The 19,536-nt window shown below is 41.7% G+C and overlaps 1 protein-coding gene across 2 annotated transcripts in view; it reads right to left on the bottom strand.

The window, feature by feature from the left end:
* The window catches only part of plxna4 (plexin A4), a 346,384-nt gene that overhangs the window by 97,118 nt on the left and 229,730 nt on the right, over positions 1-19,536 (bottom strand). For both annotated transcript variants that reach the window (XM_017494514.3, XM_047162222.2), the window contains exons 6-7: positions 9,326-9,449; positions 2,801-2,954 (exon numbers count right to left, since the gene is read on the bottom strand). In XM_017494514.3, coding sequence (XP_017350003.1) covers positions 2,801-2,954; positions 9,326-9,449 — 278 coding nt within the window. The remainder of the gene's footprint in view (positions 1-2,800; positions 2,955-9,325; positions 9,450-19,536) is intronic.

Below are 19,536 nucleotides of genomic sequence, written 5' to 3'. Positions count from 1 at the left end.
TCTCTCTCTCCTTCTGTTTCAGTCTCTTCAACAAAGAAGGAATCATTCATCAATCACCGGAAAGTGTGGCTGACAAAGAATCTGTCCTAATTAGTCCTCCTAAATGTTACCTTGATGGCTGGTATCTCTGGAGTGTGTGTGTGTATGCGTGTGTGTGTGTGTGTGTGTGTGTGTGTGTGTGTGTGTGTGTGTGTAGACGTCCTAACACACCCTGGAAAGTGTGCCTTCTTAATGAGTCACACAGGACACATATGGTTACCATGACGCTGAGGAGAAAAGAAATAGTGAAAGGATGAGGGAGCTAGTTAATAAATGACCTTCTCTTCTCATTCTCCTTATACCTCCACGTGTAGGTGGGCTCAGCTTCACTAAACCAGGTATTTTGAGATCCCGAAGATTGGTAAGCTTTATATTTCATGGTGCCCTCCTTTCCACAATCTCCAAGGATGCTTAAAGGTATCATTATTCTCGCAGACAGTCAGAAAGCCACCCTACAGGTCTCCCATGCAACAGGTTCTCCTAGAATACCCTATCTTGCATAACGTACAATGTACTTTGAAAATCTCTTGATATATTGACACCAAATGTGCGTTTTAGCAGAATGTAACCTTGCCAACTCAAATCGAGTGTTTGCATAACATGTGAAACATACTTTTGCATACTGGTCTTAGGATTATTTGGATATCTTCAGAAAAATGGCGTCAAAATCCTTAATAATTATCCAAAAACTATTGACATATGTAAATAATACAGTACGGTTGCGACATGCTATTCAATCCTAGCACTGAGGAGCTCCTTTTATTCAAACAGCTATAACTCAGTCGTCGGATGGATGCCATGCGTTGACACGTTCAGGACAAGGTTCTGAGGACATATGCAAAGTATGGGGAGGGGTTACCTAAAGGGGCGGAGTTCAACTCAAAAAGCTGTTTCACAGGATCAAGCAGAAATCTAGTATATCATTGTACTCTTCCTGAAGTGGATTCCTAGCTTACACTTGCAATACTAGCAAAATATTTTCAGCATGAAGTGCTGAGGAAAGTATAAATCTATTTCGTCTTTGCCTTATATGGGATTTCCAGCGTAGTGTGGCGTCTTTATTAGCATTACATTGCAACACTTTCATATGATGAAAAACTGCCCACCGCATGACAGCTGCCCAGATGTGAGCACTTTTCAATTATTCTGAAGTTAACCAACCAAGGTGATGAACAAAACAGACAGAGGGTACGAAAGCAAAAGCGAGGAAAAGACTCTGTTTGTCCTTTCTCACTCTCTCATTTCTTCGTGAAATGAATGCTGTCAAAACTGTTTCTCCGGCTGAACAGCTGTGGATGTGGAGAGCATCATCATCATCATCATCATCATCATCATCATCCGAAGAGATTTAATCACTTCAGCTCCAAAGTCTCTTAAATCCCACTGCCAAAAAGATCCTTGAAGAGGGAGAGGGGCTGCAGGACGAATGAAGATGGCAGTGAAATGCCGGTGTAGCTAATGATTATTCACTCAATTACAAAACATGCCCTGCTGCACCAGTCAACAGCTGCAGGCAAGATAATGAGAAACAAAAAGAGCATGTAAACCACCATCTCTGCTCTGGGCTCTCTCAATTTCTTTCATTTTCCCCTTCGCTATCTCTTCAATGCTTGCAATGCAAATGAGGTTTCCCAGGAGTCCGGAGCACATCGTCCCATCCAGCCGCTCCAATTACCGTGCCACGTGAGTAAGTGAAGACACGAGCAAGGTTAAATTGGTTGACGTCGAGGGTTGCCATGTGTTTATCTTAGTTCAGCCAGGGCTCCTGTTTTCCTGCTGACACTCTGCTCTCGCAACAACTGTGCTGATGTGCAGTGCCATTTTCACTCACCATTGATGTAATTGCTGTAATTATTGGTATTTTCCAAGCAGCATGATGAATAATTCTTTAACAGTATGTGAAAAGACAGAAGTACATGTGTGGGTGTCTCTTAGATGGTACACTGCCTCCAATATCCCACTTACACCTCATTAAACCTGGACTCATGACAGATTCATGGCAAAGAAATGAACAGATTTACGGTTTGAGTTGGATTCCAGAAGAATCCATAAGATGGAGGAAGAGTTAGGAATACTAATCACGATCCTAAACCTGGCATTTACCTTAGCATTTACCTAAAATTGTCACGGCTTAGAGAAAATGGCATGTGTGTGTGTGTGTGTGGATTTCTTTAAAAAAAAAAAAAAAAAAAAAAAAAGGCTTATACTTTTATGTTTATGCAATCATGTTGTGCTGGGGTGATTTTTGATATCTTACAAGATAAGCGCTGTCTCTGCCCTGCCCTGCTATTTGCGTGTTACCCTATTGTGTTCACCTGTTATGTGTCTCACCCTTGATTAGTTCATCTATTTACTGTACACTCTGATGTTTCTTTGTCTTACCATGAGGTCTTATCATACATTTAGCGGTAAGTCGAAGCCTTGTTGAACTAATGCCTTATTTTCTAGTGCTCTAGTGTCAAGTGTAGGATTCAGTACTTGATTCTGGATGGCAAAACTGCACTGGTATCATCAGTATAGTGTTTTGTTTTGTTTTGTTTTTGACAGCACAGTGCTTGGCTTCTCTCCAAGATTCTCTTTCTTCTTGCCTAACCAAACCCTGTCCATGTACATTTTCTAGACTCAATCTGTTTTCCAACTGAGCTACTTGTGTGGCCTTTGAATATAACACCAACTTGGAGATATCCAAATGGGCCAATACGAGGAAAAAAAAAAGGCTGGCATTGCCGGCTCCAAGAATTTGGAACGTGTGTATACACACCTTGGTCTACAACGATGCGTGGGACCTCTTTCTCAGCAGGAGAGCTGCAAGTGATGCGATTGCCTTCCACAAGTCCATCCATCTCAGCCAGGTCCTCAAAGGTGCAGTTCACTCCTGCGGAAAGCTCAGGAACATTGTGGGCTTCCAGAACGAGCTGGAAAGGAGGAAAGACAACATCAACGAAATGAAATACAATTACGTTTATGCTGAATTCATTCTGTTCGTCTATAACACCATGTTCGACCAATCCACCAAAGTACTTCTCACTTGTTGACTCCAAAACAGAACAGCATGAACATTTACTTTTTTGAGGGAGAAAAAAAAAAAAATCAAATGCTTTAACCTTCAGATGCACCTTGGCCACCAAAAAAAAGTGAAAAAATAAACTGTGTGGTTAGATAAATATCTGAGCATGACCATTTGCTCCTGATACAACTCAACCATCTGTAGGCCCACACTGACTTTAATGTGATCCACTGGACCCAGGAGAGACAGACGGAGGAAAGTGAGAGAGAGAGAGAGAGAGAGAGAGAGAGAGAGAGAGAGAGAGAGAGAAGACTGGCGATATAACTCCCTAGATTATTTCAGTTTTATTTGCTTTGCCCGGGGGAAAAAATGTGCCTCCTAATACAAAAACAGCAAAAAAACAACAACAAAAAAATCAATAAAAGGACAAATCCAATCATGGGACAGTAATGGCCCGATTCTTGCCCCCATCTCCTTCTGAACACACACAGACACATTCCTTATACCTTGCGACCTTTTCTTTTAAATATTTAAGCTATTATTTCAGAAAGGTCAGATTTACGTCCATACTCTTGCCTTTGTCTCCCTTTAATATTTGTCATTTAATCTTCCTTATTGGTCACAGATGGCCATTTGCAACAGGAGCAATAGCCAAGACTCACATGGAGATCTCCCCACTCCTGGTGTAGTTTGCCAGCTGAACGGTGGGCTTTTAGAGCCTGTCTAATCCACACTGGTGGAGTCCTGCTTAACAAGGCAAACCCGATGAGTCCAACCACCTGAGGGTCTAGGCCTCCACTGATACAGCTCAATGACAGTCATGAGCTTCAGGATAAATTGAGATCTCAGTGACTCTGACCGTGGAATGGTTGTTCTTGCCACATGGGCTGGTTTCATTATTTCAGAAACTGCTGATCTCCTGTGACACATACACAAAAAAAGTCTCTAGAGTTTACACAGGGTGGTGTGAAAAACAAAAAAAACCATCAGAGGAGAATAGCAAGACTGGTTGGAGCCATCAGGAAGGCTACGGTAATTCAAATACCACTCTTTACAACTGTGGTGAGCAGAAAAGCATCTCAGAATGCATAACAAGGAGAAACCTTATGGCAGATGGGCTACAACAGCAGATCACATCGGGTCAGCTAAAAATAGGAATGTGAGGCGACAGTGGGCACAGGATCAGCAAAAATGGGCAGTTGAAGACTGGAAAAATGTCGGCTGGTCTTTTATGCTTTACCACATTGGTCTTTTACCAAATCGTGGCTCTGTGTTGTGAACATATATATATATATATATATATATATATATATATATATATATATATATATATATATATATATATATATATAGTGAAAGTTTACTGGAACAAAAGATGAATGCAAACAATAGCGAAGTATGCCCCGTATCAGAAATGCTGTCCATGCTGAGAACATTTCTAATCCACCTAGAAGACCAAACTGTAAACCAGCCTACTGTAGGTGAAGCAGGTCAACTCTCCATACTGATAGAAAGCAATGGGCCTGTGATGCTGCCTCGTCTCTCTCTGCTCTTCATGCGAGATATGGTGCTGTAACAGCTCTTGCCCAGCAGAACGGCTGACCTATGCTGTTTTTATATTGCTATTTAATGAGAAGGAAGACGCTCTCAAGCAAGATACCCTCCTCCCTCCGTTTCTCTGGATGCAAAAGCTGATGCCAGGATTTTAATCTCTTTTTTTCCCCCCTTTTTAGAGAGCCAAGATGAGAATTTCGAGCAGGTGAACTCAGACATCCCCGACTGGGATGAATATGAAAATTTCTTCACGAGGAGAGAGGCACGCACCATAAACAAAAAACCTCCGTGCAATCCACAAAGGAGCGACGGCTCTCTGCTCCCTGATTACCTTTGCGTCCAAGTGAAAAGCATCAGGAAAGAAATTGATAAATCATCATACAGAACCGGTTACTTAAAATGGAAATATATTGCTTTGAAGGCAAAGAGGGGTTTAAATACAAACGGGTGGAAGTCGCAGCTCCTGCCCTCAGGGACAAAGAAAACAGAGTGGTTTCTCCTTGTCCGTTCCTGGCAGACTTTTAAAGTCACTGTATTCAATATATATTAAAATGAAACTCAGAAAAGGTTACCCAGGGCTCGAAGCAGGGACGATGTATATTTTCCGCAAATAACCACATTTGTACCAGGGATGACATTTATATTATATTTATACTGTAGAGTTTAAATATACAGTGCTCTGCAAAAAAGGCCAACCCCAAAAAAAAAAAAAAAAAGAAAGAAAGAAAAAAAAACCTCATTTAGAATAAAGCCGTCCTCCCAAAGGTACAGCAGCATGAGGAAAAATCTTTTTATATTGATTCTAATTCAATATAAATGTCCAAACTCCCTACTTTATTGGCTGCCATGCACAAGCCTGTACAAATATATCATTATGCTTTCTACCAACTCTTTTTTCCTAACATACTGGCGCCTTTGTGAACCAAAAATCTCAAAATGCAGATTGCTACAATCTTTTATTCTGTCCTTCTGAAAGGGGAAAAAAAAAATGCACCATGCCTACAAAGATTTCTTGCAAGTACCCATAAAAACACAATACATAAATCACAGACAGATTTCAGCTTTGATTCTACATTCCTGCCTTCAAATACTCCATTTTCTTTAGGTTATGTTTGAACATTGCATCTCGAATACCTTGTTTATGGACTCACAATATCATTGTTGAAATAAAACCTAAGACAATATGTCTGCCATACTGTGTTTGCGTAGACATTTCCAATGTGTCGGCCCCAGTAGGGTACTGAAAACTTCTATTTAATATGACTTGGTTTTAAAGTACGATAAAAGAGACATTCAATACTGTTTTATGGGTTGTTGTTTTTTTTCCCGGACTCTGGGTCTAGATGTCTAGATATACACGTCAGACGTCCAATTAGCACTGTCAGTTAAATGGTGTGCTCCAATCGGAAGGCAGTATGCTAGATATGATGATGAGTCGTTATTATTCACATATACATTACAGCACAGTGAAATTCTTTTTTCTTTGCATATCCCAGGATGTTAGGAGGTTGGGGCCTACAGTGCCCCTGGAGCAGAGAGGGTTAAGGGCTTTCCTCAAGGGCCCAACAGTGGCAGCTTGGCAGTGCTGGGGCTTGAACCCCTGACCTTCTGATCAGTAACCCAGAGCCTTAACTACAGTAGCTCTTCTGTGGGATTGGACCAGATGGGCTAGCCTTCGTTCTCCACATGTATCAATGAGCCTTAGGCACCCATGAGCCTGGCTCCAGTTCACCGGTTGTCCTTCCTTGTACCAATGTTGGTAGATATTAACCACTGCATCCCAGGAACACCCCACAAGACCTGCTGTTTTGGAGATGCTCTGACTCAGTCGTCTTTGTAATAATCTTACAAAATAATATTTAATTTGCGACTACATATCCTACAGCGGTGCTTGAAAGTTTGTGAACCCTTTAGAATTTTCTATATATCTGCATAAATATGATCATCAGATTTTCACGCAAGTCCTAAACGTAGATGAGGAGAACCCAAATAAACAAATGAGACAAAAATATTATGGTAATGACTTGGTCATTTATTTATTGAGGAAAATGCTCCAATATTTCAATATCTGTGTGTGGCAAAAGTATGTGAACGTTTGCTTTCAGTATCTGGTGTGATCCTCTTGTGCGGGAATAACTGTAACTAAACGTTAGGGGTAAGTGTTGATCGGTCCTGCACGTCGGCTTGGAGGAGTTTTATCCCGTTCCTCAGTACAGAACAGCTTCGACGCTGGGATGTTGGTGGGTTTCCTCACATGAACTGCTTGCTTCAGGTCCTTCTACAAGATTTCTATTGGATTAAACTCAGGACTTTGACTTGGCCGGTCCAAAACATTAACGTTATTCTTCTTTAATCATTCTTTGGTAGAATGACTCGTGTGCTTAGGGTCATTGTCTTGCTGCATGACCCACTTTCTCTTGAGATTCAGGTCACAGACAGATGTCCGGATATTTTCCTTCAGAATTCGCTCAAATAAATCAGATTCATTGTTCCATCAGTGATGGTGAGCTGTTTTGGCCCAGATGCAGCAAAACAGGCCCAAACCATGAGACTACCACCACCATGTTTCACAGATGGGATAAGGTTCTTATGCTAGAATGCAGTGTTTTTCTTTCTACAAACATAACGCCACTCATTTAAACCAAAAAAAATCCTTTTTGGTTTCATCCATCCACAAAACATCTTTCCAGCATCCTTCTGGCTTGCCCATGTGATCTTTAGAAAACTGCAGATGAGCAGCAGTGTTCTTTTTGGAGAGCAGTGGCTTTCTCCTTGCATCCTTGCCAAGCACACCATTTGCTGTTCAGTGTTCTCCTGATGGTGGACTCATGAACATTAACATTAGCCAATGTGAGAGAGGACTCTAGTTGCTTAGAAGTAAGCCTGGCACCTTTGTGACCTCACAGATTATTAACATGTCTCGCTCTTTGAGCGATCTCTGTTGGTCACCACTCTGGGGACGGGTAACAATGGTCTTGAATTTTCCTCCATTTGTACACAATCTGTCTGAATGTTGATTGGTGGAGTCCAAACTCTTTAGTGATGGATTTGTGACCTTTTCCAGCCTGATGAGCTTCAACAGCTCTTTTACTGAGGTCCTCAGAAATCTCCTTTGTTCATGCCATGATCGTGGCATGATCATCATCCCCTTAATTGAAAACACCTGACTCTAATTTCACCTTCAAATTAACTGCTAATCGTAGAGGTTCACATACTTTTTGCCACTCACAGATATGTAATATTGGATCATTTCCCTCAGTAAATAAATGACCAAGTATAATATTTTTGTCTCATTTGTTTATTTGGGTTCTCTTTATCATCTTCTGGGACTTGGGTGAAAATCTGATGATGTTTTAAGTCATATTTATGCACATATATAGAAAATTCTAAAGTGTTCACAAACTTTCGAGCACCGCTGTATGTATAGAGAATCTCCAGTGATTGTACTAACATTACAATGTCGGCTATGCTGCGGTGGAAAAATGTGGCCTCTGGTGCTCAAAGACACTCCTACGACTCCATATACATATATATATATATATATATATTTAAAAAAAAAACAAATCACGCATTCAGGGCTTTAATCTCTTCAAACAAATATTTAATCATGAGCACCCGGCATTCGTGAGCAATTCTGCCTATGTGTCTTCTAGATTTTTATTTGTTTTGTTTTTTTAAAGTAATCAGTTGAATTTGAAATGTGCAGCTTTCTCTCTGGGTAATCTGCCCAACCTGGCGGATTGCAAAACGCTGCCAAGGTGGAGGAATACGGCTAACGGAAAAGGTCCAAGTCAACTCTATATGGCTGCTTTGATGAGCCTCAAATAAATACGATTTCATTCTCCTTTGAGAATAAAGCTTCGGGATTTATAGAAGATATCACGTGGGAATAAAAAATAAAATCTCTGTATGTGTACAACCTTAAGGGTGCAGTGTTTCGTCTGTGTGAATGGAGCCCTGGTGTGTTCTCCCCCTCGGTGTAGTTCTTTAGGCAGGTGAGAACACACTTGAGCGTGCACCAAAACAACCAGTCCAAGAGAGTCTGTGCGAGAAAGTCTCAAATCATTTCCAAACGAACTCCAGCGCAGCCTGAAAGCGATTCGACTCTGAATCGACTCAAGTGCGGGAAGTGAATCAAACGTGCCTCGTGGTTTAGAGATGCGAGCTGCTAAACTGAGCCGAGCTACAGCGCTGCAGACATGCATGTGAAAACATTCTGGAGATTTGGACTCAGAAAATAAACTGGATGGGATGCAAAAAAAAAAAAGTTTCAAACTAGTAATTATTAGAATTATCAATTAGTTTATTTTACGGCTCTGTGCTCTCGAGACTCTGCTTCAGCTAATGTAGCAGGTAGAAAATTACAACCGAAACCATGCCCATGTTAGGAATTTAGGTATTTCTAATTAAATTGGACTCATAAAATAAAAGCAGCCCTGTTAATATTTTTGGATCAAGAAACAGCTTGTTTGTCCTGGGCTGCTTCCAGTTTGCTTCTCTCTCGCTTTCTCTCTCTCTCTCTTAGGGTGTTGAATAATTTATAAGCAGTACGTTTCAGCTTGTGCAACAACGTATACAGCAACGTAAACAGTGAGTGATGTTTTTTCTGTTGGTTTAAATGAGAGTATTGGGTTTGTGTTACCTCATTCAGAATGATTCTGTGTGTGTGTGTGTGTGTGTGTGTGTGTGTGTGTGATGTGAGGGAGTTAGCGGCCATGGACTCACCGTGACACTGTACTGGGATACTGAGATGTTGCTGGGGTGCACGCTCAACCTGACACACTGCTTGATGTCCGAGGTGAAGCGACGTGGTTCAGATGACCTCTCACACTTTTCCTTTCTGGTGCACCTGTGTGAGAGAGAAAAAAAAAAAAAACCAACATATTTAAATATTTATATTTCTGATGTATATTTTAGGAATGCCCCAAGTACCGGTATTAGGGCCGATACAGGATTCGTATCAGGTTGATGTATTTTATGTCTGTGTTAACTGGCAGGACGTGGATCTTGGACGTAAAAATAACACAAAAAAACACAGTGTATTCTCCTCTGAAGTCTTGTATAACTTGGAGACAGAAGCTTGCAGAATGTGGGCTTAGTTACTGTGAGTATTGTATCAAAAATTTAAAAAAATGAATGAGCAGATTCATTACTAGGTGATCTTGGCTTTGCGTAACTGTTTATTCCATCAATGCGGCAATGCTTTTTAAAGCCTCTTTATGGAACGACAGCACGCTCAGGAGGTTGAACAGATACACCATGAGCTTTGTAGCTTTCTTATACATACAGCTTCATTCATCCTGAGCTGGTCCTCTACAGCTCTGGAGCTCAAAGCCTCTGAGATGTTTCTCAGAGTCAAACACGTATAAGTCATAAACTTTTCGCAGGTAGGTTAATTTCCCAAAATCACACCCACAAACGGTATTAAATGGAAACGAGAATGTATAGACCGACCTTGTACAATTCCCAAGACATTATTATTTCCTGGGAAGGCTCATGAACATACTGTAAGTTGATACTTTGAAGGGAAAAGCAGGCTGACATCTTTAGAGGATTCTGCTTTTGAATCATTTCTAAAGAGTAATGAAGTCATCGATTCATTCACACTATCATTATCCTGGTCAAGGGTGAGGGTGGATCCGGAGTCTGTCCCGGGAACACTGGGAGCGAGGCAGGAATACTCCCTGAATTGCCCCTGAATTGGAATGGCGTTGTGTTATGATAGAAATCAGTTTAAGCTCTTTAAAACAAGCGCAGTTTGTATAAAAAGCTGAACGCACCAACCAGAATCATCCATGTATCTATCCATTTTCTGTACCGCTTATCTTATACAAGGTTGCGTGGAGCCTGGAGCCTATCCCGGGGACTCGGGGAACAATGCAGGGGACATCCTGGATGGAGTGCCATCTCATAGCATGGCACAATCACACACATTTACACACTACAGACAATTTAGAGATGCCAATCAGCCTATAGTGCATGTCTTTGGACTGGGGGAGGAAACCGGAGTACGTGGAGGAAACCCCAAAGCGGGTAGAACATGCAAACTTGGTGGACACCGGGTGGACACCGGGTGGAGGCAGGACTCGAACCCCCAATCATGGAGGTTCGAGGCAGACGTGCTAATCATAGTTGTTATTATAACATATGCGTATATGAATCTCGCTTCATGCACATGCATAAATGTGGATCGTGTAACGCGAACGTAAATGGAGACTGTATATAGAGCATCCACTTTAGGATATCCGTAACCAGTTTATTCGGAATCCGCAATGCGGATGAATTCGTTCCGATTGGATGCAGACACAGCTTTTGATCGAATGAATATTCAAAAACAAACCCGACTAGAAACCAGGGAAGAAGGAAAATCCCAAACGGATCTCTAGTGCCGTAGAGTTCTGTAGAGAGTGTACAGAAGAAGCACAAATTCTTCTCTTTTTCTCAAACCCTCACTGCCTGCCACTCAAGACTCTGCCCGCTTAATCCTCATCGACTTATACAAACTTCCGTAGCAATTAAGTCCAAATCAGTGTAGAGCAGGGCTGCATGCTGAGGAGAGAGAAAGCCGTTTTATAACCGGGGCTGTTTGGGAAAGCGCTTCAGTCAAAGCTTTTCATGTGCCAGAAAGAGATGATAAAAAAAAACAACTGAGCGAGAGGTAGAGAGGTACAGAGAGAGAGAGAGAGAGAGAGAGAGAGAGAGAGAGAGAGAGAGAGAGAGTGAGAGAGAGAGTTTTAGATGTGTGTATTGTAAAGTTAAGCAGCCTAGCGCAAAGAACTCTGCAGGCAGAATAGAAAGGAGTGCAGTAATCTACTCGCAATGAAAGCAAAGGGATGGAGGAGATTTAAGAGGCAACAATCGTTCCTCGTTCTCTCAGCCCTCGCTCTAAGCAGGTCTGAAAAGGTTTTTAATCAGAACGCCTCCCTTTGTAGCGCCAATCACTCGGTTTGTTCCCCATTCTGTGGCCGATTCAATAAACCACCCAGGTACAATGCGTTCAGAGTTCAGCCAAAAAAAAAAAAAAAAAATTAGAACAAAAAAAGAAAAGCTCAATCTAAATGTATAGTTTACAATAAGCAAAAGAGAATATTACAGGAATGTGCAAGGGGGAAAAAAAATCACGTGATAAGTTTTTCACACGTGTGAGGGATATGTGGTCGCGTGTGAAAAACATGACAAAGTGTGACATGTGAACTCCAGCAAACTGTGTAAGTAAAAACACTTCCCCCGCATGTAAAAAGTTAGCCCGTAAACCTCAACGAATCGTGTAAAAGGGAATAATTATTTTTTATTTTTTTTAAAAAGCCACGTTCAATACAGGTGAAGAATGTGTACGACATCACGTAAAGAGTCTAAAAACACGTGAAACGTGTCATTATTCATGTGACTTTTCTGTAAGTGGGGTCTAGCAAAGACCAGCGAGAATAAACGTGTATAAGTGTTTAATGAAGATATATAAGAGTGTTCTGTGTGTGTGTGTGTGTGTGTGTGTGTGTGTGTTCAGTGATGTCAGACGAAGCTCTGCAAAGGGTATAACGACCTTTCCCAACACAAACGCTTCGGTAACCCCCGAAGATGATTGTTTTCCTATAACAGGACATCCTGAAGTGTTTTATTACACGTGCGGGGATACATCTGTACTGAGTTTCAAGAGCATTACTCTCTGTCACCAACAGGGGGCATGATGTGCCGTGTGAGAGTGTGTGTGTGTGTGTGTGTGTGTGTGTGTGATGGATCTGAGCTCCAGTGATGCAGGGGAATGAACTCACAGCGATCGTATGAGTGTGTGTGTGTGTGTGTGTGTGTGTGTGCGTGTGTGTGAGAGAGAGAGATGTCTCCTTCAGGGGCGGGGTTAAGAGCACTTTTATTTAACAGTGCTGCTTTTACAGATAATAAACAAGCGCCCGGGCAATGCCCTGAGAGTGGTGTAAAAACATGTTTATGATCCGTCTCACAGCAGGACACACCTGTGATATACGCGCACAGTGCGGTGCATCAGGAGAATGAAGTGTGTGTGTGTGTGTGTGTGTGTGTGTGTGTGTGTGTGTGTTGAGTAGACTGAGTAGAGAATTGGGTAGAGCTGTATATAAACTATATACAGTATAAGTACAGAGTAAAACGTGATTATTAGCAAAGCAAAACTGCAATTTGTTTCTTGTTATGTGAAACCTTTTGTTTCGATGATGTACAAACGATCAGTACTTGTTGCAAAAACTGAAAGAGAGATGTAGGAAGCGTGCTTGACAATCAACCACCTGCATTTCCACTGTCCATAAGGAATAAAACACTCAGGATGTGCTGTCATAGGAAAATAACCAACATCGTGTTACGATTACTACCCCGAAGTCAATTCATACACTACGGACACTTTGGACACGCCAATCAGCCTACCATGCATGTCTTTGGACTGCGGGAGGAAACCCCCGTATCACGGGGAGAACATACAAACTCTGTACACACAGGGCAGCGGCGGGAATCAAACCCTGCAGGTGTGAGGCGAACATGCTAACCACTAAGCTACAGGACATCCTGAAGTGTTTTATTACACCTATACCACAGAAATCTGGCAACACGAACAATTTCCTATTAATTAAAATAACAATATGTACGTTTTATCTGTTTATAGTTACAGTTAATGTGTGGAATGCCCGTGAGACAAGCGCCTGCTATCACTTAGGTTATAGCAGCTATAAAACAGCTGTTCCCTCACCAGTCTCTCTCTCTCTCTCTCTCTCTCTCTCTCTCTCTCTATCGACGTTAATAACAAACAAAAAACAAACAAAAAAAACTCAGCTTGTCATGTTCCAGAGAAACCATACAGCATGAAAGAGCATACTAAATATATTTTATACTAACATATGAGAAAAAAAAAAAACCCACGTATAATCATCAATATGTTGTATTTTTCCATGAGATGTTTTATTAACATTCATGGAAGGAGTCTCCAGTGCCAGAACTTTGTACTAGGCAGAAGTAAAGAAATATACCTATAAGTGGACGTTTTCCGATATCTTCAGGACAGGAGTTTATGCGTTGTTTTTTTTTTTTTTTTTTGTCTTATTAACTTCAAGAGAGAGAGAGAGAGAGAAAAGAAAGAGACGCTGACGAGAATACGTTAGAGTGCTACTGTCTGACGTATGTCTCACGTAGGGACTCCGTATCCCTGAATGCACCACGAACTACAAACATGGCCGACGGCTACGACTCCCGACGCAGCACACAGACACCGTCTCCTGAGGACGTCTCCTTAGTCACGACATTAAACGTAACTAGAAATGGATAAAAAACATACGATGTGTCGCTGTAAATAAATAAATACTGCTAATTTCCTGTAGTAGCAGAGGAAATTAAAACATGTGTTGGCGTGCTGTTATCAGAAAACGATCGACTTCACTGTTCTGACACGCAACACTCGTCTTCATCCCGTTGATTATTTTCCCGTAACCGCACGTCCCCGGAAGTGTTTTATCACTTCCTTAGAGAATGCGCCGTACACTGCTGAGTGCATGTGTGTAGACATCGTGTGTAGAAATACTGTGTACTCGGATTACTCCGGCCTTCTTGCGATCGTTTGGATCCTGGTTCTGTGGTCTGTGTGATAATCCGAAAAGCATTTGATCTGAATGTGACAGTTTCTCCGACAGTTGACGGGCTCGGATAGTTCCACACACACACACACACACACACACACACACACACACACACACGCTCTAATAAGATGTTATTATCTGATAACACAGTCCATCTGGTCCATATGAGAAGGACAGAGTGCAGGCTGGCAGACTGAGGAGAACTGAGTCACGCTTTCTTTTAGACACAGATGTATATTATCATCTCCACATTGGTTCAAACGGACTCCAACTGATTCAGCTATTAGTGCTGTCCTGACATCGGGTTTGATCTCAGACTGAGATGCATATGAATACGCTCATCCTTTCCACTTTGTGTAAATCGGAAACATGAGCTTGGAGCTGGAGCTGGAGCTCCAATGGCATCACGGAATCAAAAAAACCTGCTATGATCTCCAAATATGGTCAACACTCTGATTATTTCATCTAAAAGAGACATGAATTAGGCTAATCCGGGGGCTGTGGATCTCCCAGCGCTTTGATAATCATAGTGCAACACAATTAATGAGGGATTTGACAGCAGGAGTCTCCTCTGGCTGGACCATCCAGCTCACACACACACACACACACACACTCACACTGGACATCCTGGCTAAGGCTAAGTAAGGAATAAAACAATTGACGGATTTTTAAATTTTTTTTATTACAGGACGGCACACATTGTAGTTTTTATCCGTTTCTGGTTACCTATAATGCTGTGGAATGTTGTGGAACGTCCACACAGCGAGTTATTTCCTGTTATCATAGCAGCTATAAGTGGGCGTTCCTTCGGCAGCCTCTTGAAGTTGGTCAAATGAAAAAGCTTTCATGTCACAGAGAAAGACTTTCCCCAAAGGGGAAAACCTATTAACTGTTACAGAGAATTGATGCTGAAGACCCCATCCATTCATCCATCCATCCATCTATCCATCCATCCATCCATCCATCCAGCCATCTATCCATCCATCCATCCATCCATCAATCTATCATCCATCCATGTATCCATCTATCCATCCAGCCATCTATCCATCCATCCATCCATCCATCCATCCATCAATCTATCATCCATCCATGTATCCATCTATCCATCCAGCCATCTATCCATCCATCCATCAATCTATCCATCCATCCATGTATCCATCTATCCATCCATCCATCCATCCATCTATCTATCTATCCATCCCATCCATCCATCCATTTTCTGTACACGGGGTCACAGGCGAGCCTTGAGCTTATCCCAGGGAGCTCGGGACACAAGAGGATGGACACCCTGGACGGGGTGCCAGCCCAACATCCCACACACACTCACACACCCGTTCACACACTACAGACAATTTGGAAATGGCAATCAGCCTACAATGCATGTCTCTGGACTGGGAGAGGAAACTACCTGGAGCACCCCGCCCCCCAACCCCCTCGAAGCAAGCACACACCGCACACACAGGGCAGAGGCGGGAATGAATCCACAACCCCGGAGGTGCGAGGCAACACTAAGTTGAACACCAAGTCACCGTGCTCCCTACTGGAGACTCACGTTTATTTTTTCATCTGTTTATGTCTTCCATAAAAAGTCTCTGTTTAATGTCTTACCATAGAAATGAAATATTAGAACGAGTGCAAGAATATAAACCTGTGATTTGTAGCTGCACTGCTGTCAGAATTCAACAGCGCTGTCATAGTGACAGAAGAAAAAAAAACAAAACAAACACAAACTTACACAGTACTTGAAAAGTATCACAGTGATGTTTTGCTAGCAAACAGCAAAGTGGCAGCATGAAAAGGATAAACATGCTAATGTTGCTAATAATGAATGCAAGTTGGTTGTTAGTTCGAGTCCATATTGTGTGCTTAATGCATTAGTGCATTAACATTTAGCACCTACAGCTACAGCAAATGAAATACAATACTCCTCATCATATTGATTGTGATATTGATATGATATTGTATTGTCTAGCCCTGGTTGAAAAAGCAGGTGCTAGAAGATGCCAGTCTCGTGCTCTTTGTAAAGTAAACACGAAGAATTTGAAGGTATGATGATTGAGAGAAGGTACTGCGGTACATTTCAAATTCGGTAAAGACCGTGTTTAAGTATTTACTCCAGTCTAAGAGTGTCTTCAGATTCACGTCTGCTGCGTACTGTAAACGCTCCCCTGGCAAAGTGTGATACTCTTACGAGATCAGAGCACAACAGCGCAGTAAGACGTGTTGTGAGAAATGGAAAAGAGACAGAAAGTCCCTCTCCACCAGCCACAAGGGAAACGATTGGCTTTTGAAATGCAGCGGCCTATTCAGGCATGGGAGATAAGAGGAAAGAGAGAGAGAGAGAGAGAGAGAGAGAGAGAGATGGAGAAAGCGAGAGAAAGAGAGAGAGAATAAGATAGAATGTGCATCACATGTTTAAATGTAGCACTAAAGACAAACTACAGCTGCTCTGATCACAAGTCCTAATAGTGTGATGGTGTAAGAGAAGAGCACTGTGCATGACAAAATCAGTGCTAGAAGCTCATCCATACACAAAAAAACATGTTTTTATTAAGAGTTAAAAAGCACCTGGAGATCGTAATTAACATCTTACATCTTAACATCACAAAAACGTCCTTACAGTGTAAAACCTGTGGTAGCTCAGTTGGCCACTGATCAGTCATGAACGTCATGAGTTCAAGCTGGCCCTGCTGGGCCCTTGAGCAAGGCCCTTAACCCTCAACTGCTCAGTTGTATGAATGAGATAAAATGTAAGTCGCTCTGGATAAGGGCGTCTGCCAAATGCCGTAAAAACCCACCCCAAAAAACCCGTAATATGCATATGTAAATGTCATAATTCCAAACCTTTCCATCACCACATACCTGCATGAATGTATTAAGGTATAATCACAGTATACTCAATTCTGATTGGTTAAAAGGTGCTGATTAAGGTGTTCTTCAAACAGCAGTTCCGGTCCCTCCAGGATTTAGCGATTTTGCGTCCACAGAAATGAACGCAAAATCAAGCGGACGCCACAATACTCGGAGGAGCTCGCAATTGCTCAAAATGGCCGCGGATTTTCCGTAGATTCAGGCCGAGGCGCGTCACGTGATGTCATCACGACGCGCATTCAGCCAAAGCCCTCTTCGATTCATCACAGTCGAACAAGAGTACGGCTATAATGCGGTGTCGTTTACCAACAAACATCGGACAATTTAGTGCAATTGCGATTTCGCCAATTCAAGCCGTTTCTTTAACATTTATGGAAGGAGTCTCCAGTGTCAGTCAGAGCTTTGTACCGGTCAGGTTTAAAGCTGTAATGTTAAACTTTCCAACTCTTTAGGGTGTAACATGATGAGCTGTTTTGTTTTTTGTTGATGTTTTTGAGAGAGAGAGAGATGCTATGATGTAAGGGATAACAAGGACTTGTCTATGCAACTATAAACAGATAAAAAGTATGAAGTGTTCTTCTTTTATTGCGAAACTTTGCTAGAGGGTGTTACACCACCATGAAAACAGACAAGACTAAAAGAGTGCTAACCAACACACTAACATCCATAATTATCCATTCATAGTTTTTTTCTTCTTCTTCTTCTTCTTCTTAAAGTAACCTCACAACTCAGGGTTGCCCTTTCACAAAAAAATCCACATGAACCCTTTCCAAGTAAAACCATTAACCATTACAACAACCATTAATGAACCCTAAGAAGTCCTAAGAGTGTAACTTTATTGATCATGTCTTAACCTTGAGGTAGTAGGTACTTGAGGCAGTGAGCACACACAGTAAACATGAAGTTTGGGCTAGCTTGAAGTTAGCAGATGCTACATGGATCACAGGTTGTGTAAAAAAAAAAATTGAGTTAAAATATCAGCAACTAAATAGCACTACTGAAATAAACATGAATGAAAATGAATCTAAAATCATTAGGATTTATGATAAAATGACACAACTAATTTTCAGCAACTAAGCTAGCAAAAAAAGATTCCAAATAGCAGCATAAAGGACTCTTCGGCTCGTCTCTCTGCAGGTTTTTCTTCTAGAAAAAGGTTCCAAGTAGAAGCTCTAGAACTGTTTCGAGAATATAATCATACTAAAGAACACTATCACAATATCCGCTAAAAATATCAGGACCATTGTGTCTGACCAATCCATTATCAGGACTACTGTGAATGAGCTACGCTGATGAAACGTCCCTGTTCGGTACTTTGGTACTCTGGTACTCTCGCAAAAAAAAACAACAAGTGGGTACATATTTATTATAGTCTGTTCTGATGGAAAGAAAGATGAAAACGTTGAATCGCAGATTTATTACCATACCGTGACCTATCACGCTGCGACTGGAAAATATATATTTAAATGAATAATAATAATAATAATAATAATCTCTCAGCACTGGATGTGGCGTGATTAAATCATGATGTATTGCTCCCCTTTAAAAAAAAAAAAAAAGAAAAGAAAAGGAAATTTCTCTCTGCAGTGAAATCGTTAGTCAGTGCAGTGACATCAATTACCCCCCCAAAAAAAGACCTTGTCATTACTGACATTTGTATATAATTGAGATACAGACATATATAATATTCAGCACAGCGCAGCAAAAAAAGCGAGAGAGAGATAAAGTGAGAAGAAGCGAGGTTTAAATTTAGATGCACTCTGAGACGAACTCTGTGAGAGAGGAGGGAGGACGAGCCAGGCCGTCGTCATTAAGCCGAGAAGTGAGAAAGGGAGTTAAAGTGGGACGGAAAGAGGACAAAGAGGAAAGAAAAGTGTCAAGATTCGTTTAAGTGTGTGTGTGTGTGTGTGTGTGTGTGTGTGTGTGGGAGAGAGAGAGAGATAGGGAGAGCAGTGGGATGCTGGAGAGTCTGGGAAAGTCATTACCCAGTCCAGTGGCTCTGACCCGATTCTTCCCCGCCTGGTGGGGTTCACCCTCAGGGCTGCTGCTCTCCACGCTGCCGCTAACAGCAGCCGGGCGGAAAATTACTGAGGGGCACCCCAAGAATGACAAACAAACACACACACACACACGGTGATCACCTGCAAACCTGCGCTTACTCAACCCACTTTCAATACAGGAATTGAATCAGGAAGTGGTTACAGTACATTCCGAAATATACTGTACCACGATGAGACCTAGTACAGTTCCTAAGGGATTGTGTGGGTATAAACGGGGTGTATGGTACCGTAGTAGTACATTTCTACCACTTTTCCCTCCTTAAATCTTCAGTAAAGTAACATTCTTTCCTTCATTTATATTCAGTAAGAGTTTTATCCTGGAAAGGGTAGCAGTGGATGCGAAGCCAATCCTGGGAATACTGGGCATCGAGGCAGTAAAACACCTTGGATTTGAAGCCAGAGCTCCATGCACAAA

This window comes from Ictalurus punctatus, chromosome 19 (genome assembly GCF_001660625.3).
Source record: "Ictalurus punctatus breed USDA103 chromosome 19, Coco_2.0, whole genome shotgun sequence".
NCBI classification, from domain to species: Eukaryota; Metazoa; Chordata; class Actinopteri; order Siluriformes; family Ictaluridae; genus Ictalurus; species Ictalurus punctatus.
Note: the sequence above shows the minus strand (reverse complement) of the source record. Positions and strands in the feature narration are given on the sequence as shown.